The 18,584-nt window shown below is 39.3% G+C and overlaps 1 protein-coding gene across 3 annotated transcripts in view; it reads left to right on the top strand.

Moving 5' to 3' along the window:
• APH1B (aph-1 homolog B, gamma-secretase subunit) overlaps positions 1-18,584 on the top strand; it is an 89,173-nt gene that overhangs the window by 18,198 nt on the left and 52,391 nt on the right. For 2 of the 3 annotated variants that reach the window (XM_070578095.1, XM_008528947.2), the window contains exons 5-6: positions 1,490-1,617; positions 8,627-8,821. In XM_070578095.1, the coding sequence (XP_070434196.1) occupies positions 1,490-1,617; positions 8,627-8,794 (296 nt within the window). In that variant the 3' untranslated portion in view covers positions 8,795-8,821. Of the gene's footprint in view, positions 1-1,489; positions 1,618-8,626; positions 12,143-18,584 lie in introns of those variants that run through there. The other variant, XM_070578084.1, reaches the window with a different exon arrangement.

The following is an 18,584-nucleotide window of genomic DNA, read 5'->3' as shown; positions in this document are numbered from 1 at the left end:
ATATTGTTTTGCATGTTTTTGACTTTGTGTACATTGAAGTAGTAGGCATTTTATATGCTTTTTTTTCTCCCACTCAACATTATATTCTTGAGATCATTTATATTGTAGATGGTATAGTATTCCATTATGTGAATACACCACAACTTATCCATTCTGATAACCATGGACTATTTTGGTTATTACAAAAATATTCTTGGGGCCGGCCTGGTGGCATAATGGTTAAGTTTGTGTGCTCCGCTTCTGCAGCCTAGGGTTCGCAGGTTGGGTCCTGGGCATGGACCTGCAAACTGCTTATCAAGCCATGCTGTGGCGGCATCCCACCTGTGAGGTAGAGGAAGATTGGCACAGATGGTAGCTCTGGGCCAATCTTCCTCAAGCAAAAAGGAAGATTGGTAACAGATGTTAGCTCAGGGCCAACATTCTTCACCAAAAAAAGATATATATATATACACATATATGAATATATATATGTTCTCATATGTATCCCCTTGTGCGAATATATTCGAGTTTCTCTAGATCGTGGTTCTCGACTTTGACCATGCATCAGAATCACTTGGAGGACTGTTTGAACACGGATGCTGGGCTCATTGTGTCTGATTCAGGAGGTCTGGGGTGGGTTCCAGGAATTTGCATTTCTAACAAGTTCTCAGGTGTTAGTGATCTATTAATCCAAGAACTAACTGCTTCAGAGTATAGATCTAGCTGTGGAATTGCTGGAGAGAGAGAATGCGAATTGTCAGTGTTACTAGGTAATGCAAGATTGTTTCAACAGTTTGTTGAACAGTTTGTTTCAACAGATTGTTTTCAGCAGTCTGAAAGAGAACTGTCAAACTTGAATTTTTCCCAGACTGGCGGGTGTCAGTGCTATCTTATTATGTGGCCGAAAAGGGAAATCTGTATCCCTTTTTTTCCATGTTAAAATTTTCAGATTCTCTGGAACACACACACACAGTATTACACAGAAAAACCTGTCTGTGTTGGTCAAATTCAGTCTCAGTTGCCTAACAAGAATCTTAGATAATTATTGCAATTTCTACTAGTTTTATTCTTCCATGGGCCTTTTTTTTTTTAAAAAAACAAAAATCCAAGGAGAAATTCTATTTTAGCGAAAAGACTTGTTTAAAGCAAAAATATTCCTTTTAATTGAGAAAAGTATTTCTTAATTAGTGCAACAGGCTAACTGAAAAGAGCTGCTATCGCAGTAGTTTTACTGCATTCCTCAGAGAAACTCCCAAAGGCCAGATTGCAAGTTAAATAGGTTCACCTTCCTGATGAGAAGCCGCTGCAAGCTGACCCCTTGTTTAGACATGTTGCTTTCTGAGTTACCATGCGAGCAAATGTGTGTCAGGGTTCCGCTTCTGTCAGATGGTGGTTAAACTCTCTCATACTAGCATGGTGCACCCCAAAGCCTGTTTCACGACCAGGTGTTCAGTGGGCTTTGGCGTCTGTTGTCTGTATGACTGGGCACTAATGGATGTCTGTCTTTCAGCTTTCATGACGCTGGTAATCATAATGCTGCACTTGTTCTGGGGCATTGTATTTTTTGATGGCTGTGAGAAGAAAAAGTGGTACGCCCTTCTTCTGGTTCTTCTAACCCATCTGCTGGTGTCAACCCTGGTGAGTATTGCCCAAACTGTGTTTTTGGAACTCAAGTCCACATATCTAAGGTAGTAGATTCCACTCTAAATGAAATACGTGCTCGTGGGAAATTGAGGAAATTCAGAAAACTCGCCTAAAAGAATGAATGAATCATAGGTAGATAAATCATCTAAGTCTTTCTACAGAAAGACAACTATTAATTTGTTGGTTGATCTCATTAAAGATTTTTTCTACGTGTCTTTTTTTAATGGATACAGTCAAATCTGAAAAAGTCTGGCATCATGCTTATGTTATTTAACACATCTTAAACAATTTCCATTTTATTATAAATCCTTTTACTATGTGAATTTTAATGGCTTTATATAATTACATAAAAATTATAGTTTGCCTAACTGATCACTTCTGTTTCTACTTTTGGTTATTAAAATGCTGTCTTGAACATCTTTGTATATGAAACTTTTTCATGTATCGTTTAGATTCCGAGGGATGGAATTATGAAGTCATGGTATAAATATTTTTAAAGCCCTTGATGCAAATTACTAAAATACTCTCCACAAGGGTTGTACCATTTTTATTCATTCTGATCTATAACGAGTGCCCATTCCACTCCCTCCTCACCGACATTATAATAATGCCAGTTTTAAAAATAAAGTTTAAAAGAAAACTTGACTAGATATATCTGTAAAGCACATTTAATGCTTTGAGTCTGACTTTTTTGTAATTTGTAATTTATGTACATCAGAATTATCCCCACCACTGCCTTGTCTAGACCCTTGTCATTTGTCACCTAAAGTCTTGAAAAGGCTCCTTCTGATAGTGTCCTGCCTCATGCTTCTCTCCTCTCCATCCATTTAGAGTTCATCTCAGATTTTCTTATACTGGGCTCCTTATATTCTGATCCATCTAAAATGCAGTCTTATTGCCTCCCCTACCTAAAACCTTTCAGTGGTGCAGGATACTAAATTTACCCTTAAGATGATGGCAACTATCTAAATCCAAATCTTCGTGGAAAAAAGACTGGAAAGAGAATGCATTAAAAGATTAACAGCGTTTATCTCTGAGTGGATTCTTTTATTGTTTATCATTTTTGGCATGTTCCAAAACATCTACATCATACACTTTTATAATCAGAAAGGAAGTTACATGAAAAAGACAAATGTCCTTCTTATGGATCCAATTGGTCATTCATTCATTTGATAAATATTTATTGAGGTGAATAAAACAGTTTAGTGACCAAAACAAAGATCCCTGCCTGTACAATATAGTGGGAAAAAGAGGCAATAAGCAATAGACATAATAAGTAAGAAATTATGTAATATGTTAGTATAGGTGCTGTGGAAAAAAGGAAAAGTAGAGCAGGTTTTTTTTTTTAATATCTATATCTATCCTATCCATCTTTTTTTTTTTAAGGATTGGCCCTGAGCTAACATCTGTTGTCGATCTTCCTCTTTTTTTTTTTCTTCTCCCCAAAGCCCCCCAGTACACGTTGTATATTCTAGTTCTAGGTCCTTCTAGTTCTGCTATGTGAGATGCTATCTCAGCATGGCTTGATGAGCGGTGCTAGGTCCATGCCCAGGATCTGAACCTGCGAAACCCTGGGCTGACGAAGCAGAGTGCGTGAACTTAACCACTCAGCCACAGGGTCAGCCCAGTAGAGCAGGTTAAAAGGGACCCAGAGTGTGGGGGTTGGGGAGATAGAAAATTTTTGAACTAGGTGGTCAGAGTAGGCTTCATTGTGAAGGTGACATTTCAGCAAAGAAGTAAAGTAGAGTTGGTCATGTGGCTGTCTGGAGAAAAAGCATCCCAGACTGAGCAGCCAGTGGCAAAGTCCGAAGACTGAAGAACATGCTTGGCCTGTTTATGGAAGCAAGTGTGGCCAGAACAGAGTGAGCCAGGGGAGGTTCGTAGGAGATACTGTCACAGAGTTGAAGATGGGGTGGGAAGTAGAGGTCAGAAATGAGAACCACATCTAGATAATGCAGGGTTTTGGCTTTTACTTTCAGTGAAATGGGAGTCATTGTAAGGTTTTGGGGAGAGAGACATGGTGTGACTCGCATTTCAAAAGGATCACTTTGCGGTGTTGAGAGTGGACTGTAGTGAGGGAAGAGATTAGAGTAGTCAAGAAAGATGGTGACAACTGGGGTGAGATAGTAGTGGAGATAATAAGAAATGATCAGATTCAGGACATAGTTTTGAAAGTAGAGCCAACAGTATTTCCTGACAGACTGGATAAGGCATGGGAGAGAAAGAAGAGGAGCAAAGGATGTCTCCAAGGTTTTTGGCCTGGACAAGGAGAAGGATGGAATTGTCATCAACTAAGATGGGGAAACTTGTGAGGGGAGATTAAGAATTCTCCTTGGCCACATTAAACGTGCCTATTGGCTATCTGAGTGGAGATGTCAGTTAGGCAGTTGGATAAAAAAGTTTGGAGTTTGAGAAAGAAATCTAGCCTAGAAAAGGTGATTGTAAGGAGTAAGTCTAGCAGACAAGAGGCCCAAGGACTGAGCCCTGGGACACTCCAACCCTGAGGTTGGGGGAAGAGGAGGAGCCAGCAAAGGAGACTGAGAAGGAGCAACTAGTGAGGTAGGAGGAAAACCAGGAGCCAGGTGTCCTGGAAACCAAGTGTATTAAGGAAGAGAGAGTGATCAGCTGTAGCAGATACCTTGAAATAAAACCCAGACTTCTTTGTTTGACGTAGCCTCTCGTCTGTCTTACTGGGGAAAGCTTCCCTCTTGCTGTTGCCCACGGTCACATCACAGACTCCCTCTAAATTGATCCAGTGTGGTGTGCCTTTGTCCGTGCTGTTTTATCTGCACTGACTTATCTTCCCTAACCTAGGTCAGTTTGGAAAACTCCTGTTCATTCCATGTGAAGCTTCCCTGGAAAAGGTGCATACTCCAGACTTGGTACTCTCACCAGCCCTTATTCATAGCTGTGTTATAACACTTATCCTTGGCCAGGATTATTTTATTTAATATAGTTTTTACATCTCTCGCCAGTTAGAGTTTGATCACCAAGGACGGGACCTTATCTTGTCCGTCTTTGTATCCTCAGTCCCTGGCACATAGTAGCTGGCCAATGAATATTGTTTAATATTGAATAATTTATATTATTCTCCTTAAGGATTAAAAAGAACCCAGGAAATTTGAAATATTATGTACCAAAATGTTAACAGTAGTTATCTCTGAATGGCAGATTTCAGAGAATGTTTAAGTAATTGTTTTATTAAAATAACATACATACAGAAAAGGATACAAATCAGAAGTGTACATCTAGATGAATTTCCACGTTGTGAACACACCTATGTAACTCGAACCTAAATGAAAACTAGAACACTGTCAGCTCTCGTGAGCCTCCTAGTGCCACTTCACTGCTCCTCCAAGGGGAACCACAGTCCCGGGTTCCACCACCACAGCTCGCCCTGCCTTTTGGTGTTTTATGTCAATGGAACCATACTCCTTTCGCTCAACATTATGTTTGTGAGATTTATCTGAGCAGAGCTGTTGATTGCTCTTTCATTGCAGTGTAGCGTTCTGCTGTGTGACTGTACCATAGCTTATCCATTTTCCAGCAGAGACATTTATGGTGTCTCCAGTTTTGTCTATTGTGAATAGTATCTAGTGTATGTCTCTTGTTGAACTTTATGTAGACATTTCTTTTGGATATATGTCTAGGAGTGGAATCGTGGGGTGTACCTACATCAGCTGTTGGTACCACGCAGTTTTTCAGAGCAGTCATGTCGACTTACACTCCCACCATTAATTTGTGAGTCTCAGTTCCTCCACTTCCTCACCAGCACTTAGTGTGACATTCTCTTTATTGTTATGGTATGTATGTATGTAGTAGTATGTAGTATGTATCACATTATGTAGTAGTATCACAGTATGGTTTTAATTTGCATTTCCCTCATGATTAAATGAGGTTGAGCACGTCTTCATATATTTATTGCCCATTTGGAAATTCTTTTGTGAGGTGTCTGTTCAAATCTTTTGCCCATCATTCTATTCGGTTGTCTTTTTCTTTTTTCTTTTTAGGAGTTCTTTATATATTCTCTAAAAGAGGCTTTTGTATGTATTGTAAATAACTTCTCTTACAATGTGGCTTTGCATTCTCTTAATGTTGTCTTTTTATGAGCAAAAGTTCTTCACTTTAACGTAGTCTAATCAATTTTTCCTATATGGTTTGCACTTTTTGTGTTCTGTTTAATAAATATTGACCTATCTGAATTTCAGGCTTTAAAATTTATTTTACTCATTTATGTATTCTAATTTTCTACAACAATCACATATTTCTTTTGTAATTGTTTAAAGAAAACAATTTTTTAAAGAAACAAAAGAGAAATACAAAAGAGCTTAGCACCCTGTAAAATAAATGAAAATTTAGTGGATTTGAGGTATAGAATTATCCTGAAGAAGAATCCAGAAAATAATGTTTGCCATGTCCACAGATGCCTCTTGAGAAAAGCGCTCTTATGCATGAGGTGCTACCTCTGAAATCAGCCCATTTCCCTGCCCAGAGCTGATAGTCAAGGTGGGTGCCTTAGCCAGGGACGGATGCAGGTATGAGAGGGCAAGGACAATGAGGAGCCTTGACAGGCAGAGGTCTACAGTGACAAACTGACCCAGTCTGATCCTCTCCTTTGTTAAGTGTAAATGCTGGGTCGGATGGGAACCATCTCCCCACCTGGCCCAGCACAGGAAGTATCTTTCCTTCTGTCAAGGGCCAGCCCCTCCACTTGGGCTCTAGGCCTAATTCTCTCCTACTTGAGGACTTCGCTCCTTTGATGGTGCCATGCATCCTACCTCACCAGCCTGTTCCTCTCTTCATCAGCATACAGACATATCTTACATAAAACTCTTCGTTATTGCCTTTTCCCCTTCTAGCCACCGCCTTTTTTTTTTCCTTCTGTTCCCCATCACAGCAAGACTTCTCAAAGAATTATCTCCACAAATTCTGTCTCCACTTCACCTCTCATACTTCTAGTCGAATCTGGCTTCTGCTCAACACTTCTAAAACTGTGCTTGTCAGGGTCAAAAAGGACTTCCATTTCTCCAAATCTAATGGACATTGTTCATTCTTCATCTCAGCAGCCTTTAAAAAGAGTTGACAACCCCATCTTTGAAACATTTTTGTCTTTTGACTTCTGCATCACACTGTCCTGATTTTCCTCTTACCTCACGTTTGCTCTTCTCAGACCCCTTTGCTGACTCTTTTTCTTTTTTCTTTTCCTGAGGAAGATTAGCCCTGAGCTAACATCTGCCAATCCTCCTCTTTTTTCTGAGGAAGACTGGCCCTGAGCTAACATCCGTGTGAATCTTCCTCTACTTTATACAAGGGACACCTACCACAGCATGGCGTGCCACTCAGTGCCATGTCCGCACCTGGGATGCGAACCCAGGGCCGCTGAAGTGGAATGTCCGCACTTAACCACTGTGCCACCAGGCCAGCCCCTGCTGACTCCTTTTCAATAAGAGTCAAGCCTAGAGGGTGGTGTTGACACTTTTAATTTGCTCCTGTGATTCTAAGCAGCACAAATAATTTATAAATGTTCTCAGGGCTTGGTCTTGACTTCTCTTTTCCCTTCTCTCTACAGTTGCTCCCTGGGTAATCATATTCGTAGTCATGGCTTTAAATATCGTCTACGGACTGTGTTTCTATATTCCTTTTTCTAGCCCAGGCCTTTCCTCTGAGCCCCATACTCATATATCTCACTGCTGACCTGACATCAGCTTTTGAAATCTCACAGGCATTTACCCATCACTCCAAGCTTGGTCTTTCCCCAGGTCTTTCAAGCTTGGTCTTCCTCAAGTTTTTGTTATCTCATTAGATAGCACCACCATTTACTTAAAGTCGGAAACATGGAAGTCATTCTTGGCCTCTCCGTTTCCCTCGCATTCCATCCATCAGCAAGTCCTGTCAGATCGTATCATCCACTCTCCATCTGCACCCCGACACCCTGGCCTAAGTCAGCATCCTGTACTCTCCTCATCCACTACAAAGTCTTCCTAACTAGTCTCCCTGCTTTCACCGTAGCCTCCTTTAATCCATTCTCTGCAGTTTAAAAATCTAAATCAAGTCATTCAGCTCCCCTGCCTACAACCCTTCTGTGACCCTCATTGCACTGAGGATAAAATCCGCATTCCTTACTGATATGCTTAGCTGGCCCCTGCCTTCCTCTCGGACCGCATCTCGTGTGCTGCCCCTCTGTCCCTATACGTTATTGATATCAGCTCTTCTCAGGTTCTCAGCTGCACTGAGCTCTTTGCCTTCCTTTGGTTCCTCAGTCTGCACAGGCTGGCTCTCTCCTTGTCTTATATGTCTCAGTTTAAATGCCACTTCATCAGGCCTTCCTTGACCAACCTAAGTAGATCATCTTGTTTTTAGCTATCCTAGCACCATCACAATTATAATTATTCTGTCCCAGCATTCATCACAATTTGTAATTAATTAATTTGTTTCTTCGTTCGTTACCTGTCTCCCTTACTAGTTTGTAAGCTCCATTAGGATAGACACTTTGGTCTTTACGATTGTGTAACATAGTATTTCTCAGCATCCCATCAGTGTTTTTTAAATGAACTTTTAGAACCCACAGCAATTGTACAGCTGAAAAAGAGATGCCGTCCTCATATTCCCTTGAATACTAAGGATTTATACTAAAGTAACTTGGACTTGTCTCACTTTCTTGCAAATTCTAAGAGCTAATTAACATAAAAATTATTATAAACTGAGCCCAGGTTATATGACATATATCTTCTACTTGGGTATTTCATTAGGTTCTGACTTCTGGTTACCTTCCATCGTTGCCATCTGACTACAGCAAAGCACAGATTTATGGGCTAGTGTCTGTTGGCTAGGTTACTTCTGTGTCTCTGTGGGGCCTGCTGCTCCTCAACACGATGTACATCATATGTTTGATGAAACACACCGTAACTTTTGAAAGTATTCCATATGTTCCTTTATCTTGGTTGCTCCGCATGTTTAATAAGCTTGCTGTTATTACCCAGACTGATTTATTTTCCCTTTGCAGACCTTCATAAATCCTCATTATGGAATAAGTCTGGTGTCAGCATATATAATCATGGTGCTCATGGGCATCTGGGCGTTCTTTGCTGCTGGAGGCAGCTGCCGAAGCCTGAAACTATGCCTGCTCTGCCAAGACAAGGACTTCCTCCTTTTCAGCCAGCGCTCCAGATAACCTCCAAGAACCAGCACCTCTCAAACAGTAAGCTGCATCTTTAGAGGAAGCACAACTGTGCCTTTTTCTAAAAATCCCTTTTCCTGGTGGAATTAAAAAAAACAAACTATCTAGATACGATATGGCTTTCAAGCAACAGCTCTCTGAAAGGGATTCCTCAGTGGTGTGCATCCTGGCTGCACGTGAGAATCACCTGGGGAATCAAAGACTACTGATTTCTAGCTCCACCCTCCACACTTCATTGGTCTGGGCATTTGGTAATTTTTTAAAAGCTTCCCAGATGACTCCAATGTGCAGCCGGATTGAGAACCGTCAGTCTCCAAATAGGAGTTTGCTCAGATCACCATAAGTGAGTGAGAATCAGATGTTTAACCGTCTCCGAACTCGGCTTGTGCTGAGCAAGTAAATATCTGAACGTCAAATCCCAGTTAGCCTTTGTCTTTTTAAGTTCTGAAGTCATGAAAGGCTCAAGGGCTATCCTCTCGGTGAACTGTTTTCATGGACTTCACTAGTATCCTGTTTTCTGAGAACATGGTAGGCTGTGCTTCTAAATGCAATAATAAATTGCACTGGCTTACTATGATAATTTAGCCAAAGTAAGCTATTGATTAATCAGCTGTATTTTTCTGTAGTTTTTCCATCCTGGAAGTTGTTTTTGGAGTCATTACATTGTTTTTTGAGCATAGATTCACTTTCTTTAACTAAAAACCAATTATTTTCTGACTTCCTCGAAAGGTATTATAAAGCCAAGAATTTTTGTATAACTTCTATGAATCTTTCCTGGATTTAAGGCTTTGCATGGGCTCTGCCCCAAGGCAGTGTTTGCCAGCTGAGTGCTAGTTGCTGAGCTAGTTGAGGTGAAGTCCATTGTTCTCTCTCTGAGCGGTTCCTCAGGCTGCTGAATGATGTACCTGGGACAGGCTTCACTGGAGCTGGTGGAAGTTTACCTAAAGCACGAGGAAAGCAAGCAAATAGGGTGGTGTTGACACTTTTAACTTGCTGCTGTGATACTAAACGCTTGCCCTCAAATGGTGTAGTGTAAAATTGGCAATGTGTCTTAAACTGCCAAATTCATGCTTTTACTTAATCCATATAATCTTTAGATCTAGTAAACGTTTCTGGGTTTTGGTAGCAGGCACAGCCTTCCCTCTATAGGAATACCTGAGGCGTTTGTTCAGCTGCTAAACAATGATTTTGATTCCCTTTATAAAGAGGAAATGCTAGTGAATTGTGCCTTTCCTAACTAGAAATTGTTCCCTGTTGATGGCTCTTAGGGAGCTGATGGTGTGAAATAGAAATTTCCTAGACTTAAAGTGATAACCTCAGTGAATCCCATATCTGCAGTAGAACATCCAGAAGAAATAGGAGCAGCAATGACGGGGCTCATCAGTGACATGACAGTGGAGGAATTTGACAGTACTCTCATGGGGAATGGTAATAAACATGTTTAAAATGGAAACATGACCAGTATTTTGGGCTAGCCACACATTGTTCCAGGGACCAGAACCTTACACGTGAACTAGACCTTTATCAGTGAAATCCCCTCCCATGTTTAAATACTAGAATTTCTCGGTCTAGGAATTCAAGAGGAATAGAGTTTCTAGCAAGGCTGTAAACACAAGCACTTGTGGGTTTTCCCCTAAAATTTCCTTCAGCACCAATACCAGTACTTCTGCTGGAGTTCACAATTTTCCACCTTTATACAAGATTTTCCTTAGTCTAGAAGAGTCGTAGGAAGAGTCAAGGACATAGGGACTGAATAGTGAAATATACTGTGCAAAGATGAGGGGAACAAGGTACCTATTGAACTGGGCTTTATTCCTAGTGGAACGTGGTGTTCTTTGAGGAACGGAATAAGAAAAATATATAGTTGGTTATTATGGTTGACTTACAACTCTCTTAAATGGATAGCTGATAAAATTTTGCTGATCTGTAAAATGTAGAAAACCCTGAGCACATTAATATTACTCAGACTTGAGCTCTGAGTATGTCCTCTGTGCATTAAGTTTAATGTTAAGTAAAGAAGCTGAGATAGTGTAAAATCTCACTTATAAAAATTTCTCAGGTGAGGAGAAAATTTTCTTTGGTGGTGAGACTATTGTCTTAGTTCAGGAAATTATTTAATGATCTTTGATTACCTATGCATAAAGAAACTTTGTAATCCTGATTTCTCTTAAAATGTGAGCATTGCCATAGTCAGCTTAGGCACTATTGTTACAAATAGGCTTGCTTGGCCCCGTGCCAAGCAAGCCCAGAGGGGGAGTGTAGCCTTCCTCTGTTGCTGTATAGATATTGACGTGCTATTTTTTCCTCTTTCTCTCTCTTTTTTTTTTTGCATTTGTTATCTATAATGAGCTTTCTGAGCCCTGATAGTATTTGGAGAGGAGAACGTGGTGTTGATGTTGTATGCTCTCCCCCACACAGGGCTTTCTCAGTTTGGAGGGAAATGTAGGTGTAGTTAAAGTTGACCTTGGAATGTGAATATTGTTGTAGTGCTTGAATATGTTTCCAAGTAAATAAGACCTTGGTTTTGTTGCTCTCTAATAAATTTGTATTTATTTGTAATTCATTTGAATTAGTAGTTGTAACTGGAGAAGTTTTGTTACCTCGATCCTGACCTGCTTGACTCGTAATATAGTAGTAGCAGCCTCTTTTAGAGCATCTTAATGAAAATATGACTGAAAGGAATAAATGATGATATCTGCAGACTGAATAGAAAATGGCTTTTGTTCCTAATGTTACTATTTTTATTCTCAAGCACATTTCAGTGTTTGCTCAGAGTGGCAGATTCACATAAATAATGCTAGATGTTCTCATCTGTAGAGTTTGTGCAGTATAAGCAGTTGAGACAGAAGCTTCCTCCTACCTAACACTCTTCCCACTCGTCTCAGACTAGCCCCAAGACAGGGATTAGCAGTCAGCGTGGACCGGAGGGCTCCAGGGAAGCCAGGGTGGCAGCCTGTCTCAGGCACCAGTAGCCTGCTTCCTCGGAAGAGCTCCTTGAGAGTGCTAGCTTTTTGTTAGCTAAGTTTCTCCGGGGCGCCCCCGTTCCTAAGGCCAGGTAGACAAAGTAGATGTCACAACAAAACAGTTTTAGAGTGCTTTGCTTAGAGCACTTTGTTCATGATCGCAGTGTTTACACTTCTCATTTAATAAAAGGCTTCACTTCATGCTATTAAACTGTAGTGTGTAGAGAGGTGTATTCTGTCTCTATATATATCATTTTATATGTTATACTATTATGTCTTATGTACTTGCAATATCAGACCTTGTGTTCAAAACACAATGCAAGAGACCCTTTCCAGACCTGTATTTTTCAATGAACAATAAAAAGACTGTTTGGCACTACTCATTTCCCATGTTTCCTCTTCTTTAAATAGTGTATTCTTTGGTATCTGTTATTACAGTTTTTGTCTCTTATAAAACTTGGCTGTACATTCTGTTTATGACTGGTCACCTCTGATACTTTTTTCAAAAGATATCTTTGTTATCTGATTTAAAATTCATACAGCCCATTTCATTTCTGTGTGTTCAGAAAGAATTTGGTACAGAGAAGTTGTTTGAGGTGTCTTAAACCAAGTGGAGGGGAATCTTCAAAGATCCTGGAACTTCACCTTGAAAAATCTCCTAAGGAATTGTAAAATAGTAAATTTGTGAAACACCTTATAATAGTGGCTAAAGATGGGAGTTGGTTGATGAGGAGAGTACAGTTCGGTTTCTCCCCAGTGACCATGCGCAGCCTCTAGAGTCCTTGTGTTTTCCTCCCCTTGGTGAGAAGGCAGTGCGGCTGAGGGGTGGAGATTGGCCTTGGCCATCAGGCTGTGTAGAGAATCCTGGTGGCCTCACCCTCAAAGCTGTAGGATGCCTCTTGCCTCTGGCTTGAAATAAGGCTGTTCCCTGTTTATGTTGACTGTGTTGTTAGATGAACTGTCCTCAGGGACCAAGGGCTCTTTGCTCCTAACTTGTAAGCCAGTAAAAGAGGTGCACATTCCTCAGGTAACAGCCCAAATTTGTGTACAATTTTGTTGGCCCTTCCATACTAAAATTGTAGCTCTAGTTTAACTGTTATTTGGTTGGAATGGGGATTTCCCTGTGACCAGCCTCAACACGTGAGAAACCTCCAATGGAAACAAGTGTATGTTTTGCCTTCACCTCATTGTAAATACTGAATAAAAGGAACCACTCAGTTGGCTCATGGTCTCAGTCTCAGTGAAAGAATTGGAGATTGACACATTCTACGGTGACCAAGATTATGAGCCCTGAGCAGGTCCTGGCTCTAAGGCTCAATAATTTGTGAGTGCTACTTGTTGCTTAAGTGTGAATCACTATAAATCTTGCTTCTTCCTAATAGTAAAACCATACATTTTTCAGTGCTTGAACAAAATCAGAGATGGAGTTCACAGTGTTTAATCAGGGCTCACCATGCACAGAACACTGTGTTAGATACTTTAAAAGGATGGAAAAGAACAAGATGGTGGAGATCTTTGTCCTTAGAGAACATATAATCTAACTGTCCAGATTAAAACACAAAAGTATTACTTTAAGATGACTACAAAATCATGAAACTATGAAATTATGCACTATAAATTAAGTAATGTAGAGTAGCTTGAATACATCAGATGATACTTAAAATTTTAGGAGTGGATGGACGAAGGGCACCTGGGTAATTGATGTAGAGCAAGAGGAAAAAGTGGAGACTGAGGACTGGACGCTGGAGCTCTCCAACTGAGAGGTTGGAAAGGGGAGGTGGAGTCATCACTGAGGAAAGAAGGAAAACCGGGAGACTGGCGGCCTGAGAGCCAGGGTAAAGTATGTCAAATGCTGCTGAATAACGAGTAAGATGAGGAGTAAGAATTGGTCATTGTACATGGAGGGATGAAATTTGCTTGTGACCTTGATAAAAACAATTTCAATGCAGGGGTAAACACCTGCATGGCGTGGGCTATAGAGATTGGAGATAAAGAAGTAGATACAGCATTAGAGTACAGATAACCATATTTATAGGAGGGAAAGGGTGTGACAGCCTGGGAGGTTGTGGGGGCAAGAAAGAGTGTTTTTGTTTTCTTTTTTTTCCCCTATAATATAGCACTATAACAGCCTGTTTCTATGAAGATGGAAATGGTTCAGTGGAAAGGGAAGAATTGATGATGCAGGAGAAAGAGGGGATAGTTGCCAAAACAAAGCCCCTGAGGAGGGAATAGAGTGGAAAATTTTTAGCATTAAATGCTTATGTTAGATAAGTAAAAATTTTTTAAATCAGTGACTTAACTTCTATTTAAGAAACTAGAAAAAGGGGAGCAAATTAAGCTAAAATAAGCAGAAGAAAGGAAGTAATGGAGAGAACGGCAGAGATCAAACAGAAGGAAAATGAAGACTATCACTAAAACAAAAATCTGGTGCTTTGAGAAAATCAATAACATTGATAAAGCTCTGGCCAGATAAAAACGAAAAGGCACAAATTATGAATATCAGGAATGAAAAGAGACATCACTACAGATCCTCAATTATTAAATAAAAAGGCAATATTATGAACAACTTAATGCCAATAAATTAAAAACTTAAATGGACAAATTCCTTTAAAAAAAATAAAGCTTACTGCAAAAGAAATAGAAAATCTAAATAGCTCTATATTTCTTCAGACTGTGTTTTTTCTTGCCTCTTAACATGTCTTGTAATTATTTATTGAAAGCTAGACATCATGTATTGGGTAATAGGATCTGAAGTAAATAGGCGTTCAGTGAAAGTTTTAGGTTAATCTGGGCAACAGTTGGACTGTATTTAATGTTTGCTGCAGCTCTAAGTGCCAGAGGCTTCAGATTCCTCTAGCATCCTTGCTTTTGTCTCCCCTCTTGACTTTGGGCTTCCCCATGTGCTCCTCCTCACACAAAGGCTATGTCTTACAGCTCTTCAGTTGTCATCCACTGTTACTACATTGGAGCCCTGTTGGTGTGGCATTGAGGCATGGTAGAGGGATTATGTCCTATAATCATAGGATTAAATCTCAGTTTTTTAGTGGGCCTGCATTCCTCGACTAAGTGTCTCCTAGCTTTTTCCCTCCTTAGGTGAGACAGGAACACTAAAGGGGGCTGGGGTGGGAGAAATGCCCTTCCTTCCTGTGGAATAAGGCTTGTGTAAGGTCTTTTTCCCTGGAGAGTAGGCCTTCGTTATGGAGAACACTCTAGGCATCTTTTACAATGACTTCTGTTACCCTTTCCCTGTCAGAGCCACAGGGGCCAGGGGGGTTAGGGGAGGATACTCTTCACTGTGAGAATCTCATGGGGCCCCTGGAAGTAAAGATCCACAAAATTATGGGGTTCCTCCTACTCTGTGCTAGTCTTAGGAATTTCTCACCCTTACGTTATTACACACTCAAGACTCCAGCATTTTGTCAAAATTATTTGTGTCCCTACCAGTCTGTGGCTCCAATAGCTTCTGCTCTAGGTAAGCAAATCTCAGCTGTGACTCTGGATTCTCCTGTCTCTCCAGATTTCAAGGTGATGGCTTGCCTTGAGTCCTCAGTTCTCTAATGGGTGCTAGAAAAATTACTGATTTTCAGTAATTAGTTTAGTGCTTCAGTAATTCGTTTCCTGTTGTAAGGATGGGAGTGACAGTTTCCAAGCTCTTTACATATTGGGGCTAACCAGAAATCACTTGCATCTATTAAAGAAAATTCCTAGAAGGCTTCACTGGAGAATTCTATCAAATGTTACAAAAAGAGAGAGAGAGAAAGAAACAATACCAATTCTACACAAACTCTTCTATAAAATAGAAACAATGGCACACTTTCCAATTCAGTCTATGAGCATTACCAAACATTACTTTGATAACAAAAATATTATAAAGAAGAAAGCCCAAAAAACTACAGGCCAATATCTATAATGAATATACATGCAAAAATCTTCAACAATATTTTAGGAAATTGAATCCAGTAATATATAAAAGGTACAATACATATGACCAAGTGGAATTTATCCCAATACTACATGATTTATTTAACATACAAATATCATTCAGTTCATCATATCAACAGACATGATCATATCAATAGATGCCAAAAAAGCTTTTGACAAAATCTAACATTCTTTTTTGGGGGGAGATTTTTTTTTTTAATGGAAGTATAATTGACATACAATATCATATTAGTTTCAAGTGTATATCATGGTGATTCAATATATACATTATGAAATGATCACCTCAATAAGTCTAGTTACCCTCCATGACCATACAAAGTTATTATAATACTATTGACTATATTCCCTATGCTGCACATTACATCCCCATGACTTACTTATTTTATAACTGGAAGTTTGTACCTCTTAATCCCCTTCACCTATTTCACCCACTTCCCAACACCCCTCCCCTCTGGCAACCACCAGTTTGTTTTCTGTATCTATGAGTCTGTTTCTGTTTTGTTTTGTTTGTTCATTCATTTGTTTTGTTTTTTAGATTCCACATATAAATGAAGTCCTATAGCAATTGTCTTTCTCTGTCTGACTTATTTCACTTAGCATAATACCCTTTAGGTCCATCCATATTGTCACAAATGGCAAGATTTCATCCTTTTTATGACTGAATAATATTCCATTGTATATCTACCATGTTGTCTTTATCCATTCATCTGTTGATGAACACTTAAGTTGCTTCCATATGTTGGCTGTTGTAAATAATGCTGCAATGAACTTGAGAGTACATACATCTTTTTGAATTACTGTTTTTGTTTCCTTCAGATAAATACCCAGAAGTGGAATTGCTAGATTGTATGGTAGTTCTATTTTTAATTTTTTAAGGAAGCTCCACTGTTTTCCACAGAGGCTGCACCAATTTACATTCCCACCAGCAGTGCATGAGGGTGCCCTCTTCTCCACATCTTCACAAATACTTATTTTTTGTCTTTTTGATAATAGCCATTCTAACAGGTGTGAGGTGATATCACATTGTGGTTTTGATTTGCATTTCCCTGATGATTAGTGATGTTGAGCATCTTTTCATGTGCCTCTTGGCTGTCTGTATGTCTTCTTTGGAAAAATGTCTATTCAGGTCCTCTACCCGTTTTTTAATTGGGTTGTTTGTTTCTTTTAATGTTAAGTTGTATATGTTCTTTATATGTTTTATATATTAACCCCTATTGGATATATGATTTGCCGGTATCTTCTCCCATTCAGTAGGTTTCCTTATCATTTTATTAATGGTTTCCTTCACTGCGCAAAAGCTTTTTAGTTTGATGTAGTTCCATTTGGGGGTTTTTTTGCTTTTGTTGCCCTTGCCTGAGGAGATAGGTTCAAAAAAATATTACTAAGACTGATGTCAAAGAGCATACTGGCTTTGTTTTCTTCTAGGAGTTTTATGGTTTCGGGTCTCCAATTCAGGTCTTTAATCCATTTTGAATTTATTTTTGTATTTGGTGTAAGATATTGGTCCAGTTTCATTCTTTTGCATGTGGCTGTCCAGTTTTCCCAACAACCATTTATTGAAAAGACTGTTTTTTCTCCATTGCATATTCTTGCCTCCTTTGTCATCGATTAATTGACCATATATCTGTGGGTTTATTTCTGAGCTCTCTATTCTGTTCCATTGATCTATGTGTCTATTTTTGTGCCAGTGCCGTACTATTTTGATTACTATAGCTTTGTAGTGTAGGTTGAAATCAGGGAGTGTGATACCTCCTACTTGTTCTTCTTTCTCAAGATTGTTTTGGCTATTCAGGGTCTTTTGTGGTTCCATACAAATTTTAGGATTCTTCGTTCTAGTTCTATGAAAAATGCCATTAGTATTTTGATAGGGATTGCATTGAATCTGCAGATTGCTTTGGGTAGTATATGGCCACTTTAACAATATTAGTTCTTCCAGTCATGAGCATGGTATGTCTTTCCATTTATTTGTGTCATCTTGCGTTTCTTTCATCCATGTCTTACAGTTTTCAGAGTAGAGGTCTTTCACCTCCTTGGTTAAATTTGTTCCTAGGTATTTTATTCTTTTTGATGCAATTGTAAATAGGATTGTTTTCTTAATTTCTCTTTCTGATAGGTCATTATTAGTGTATAAAAATGTAACCAGTTTTTAACTTTGTATCCTGCAACTTTACTGAATTCATTTATTAGTTCTAATAGTCTCTTGGTGTAGTCTTTAAGGTTTTCTGTATATAGTATTGTATCATCTGCAGAGAGTGACAGTTTTGCTTCTTCCTTTGCAGTTTGGATGCCTTTTATTTCTTTTTCTTGCCTAATTACTGTGGCTAGGACTTCCAATACTATGTTGAATAAAAGCGAGGATAGTGGGCATCCTTGTCTTGTTCCTGATCTTAGAGGAAAAGCTTTCAGCTTTTTACCATTGAGTACGATGTTAACTGTGAGTTTGTCATATGTGGCCTTTATTGTGTTGAGGCACATTCCCTCTATACCCATTTTGTTGTGAGTTTTTATTATAAATGGGTGTTGAGTTTTTCAAATGCTTTTTCTGCATTTATTAGGATGATCATATGATTTTTATCCTTTGTTTCATTAATGTGGTGTATCACATTGATTGATTTGTGGATGTTGAACTATCCTTGCATCCCTGGGGTAAATCCCACTGGATCGTGATGCATCATCCTTTTAATGTATTGTTGAATTTGGTTTGCTAATATTTTGTTGAGGATTTTTGCATTTATGTTCGTCAGGGATATTGGCCTGTAATTCTCCTTTTTGTGGTGTTTTTGTCTGATTTTGGTATCTGGGTTCTGCGGGCCTTGTTAAATGAGTCTGGAAGCATTCCTTTCTCTTCAGTTTTTTGGAATAGTTTGAGAAGGATAGGT

The sequence above is a fragment of the Equus przewalskii genome, chromosome 1 (genome assembly GCF_037783145.1).
Source record: "Equus przewalskii isolate Varuska chromosome 1, EquPr2, whole genome shotgun sequence".
In the NCBI taxonomy this organism is placed as follows: Eukaryota; Metazoa; Chordata; class Mammalia; order Perissodactyla; family Equidae; genus Equus; species Equus przewalskii.
This window is presented reverse-complemented; position numbering and strand designations above follow the sequence as displayed.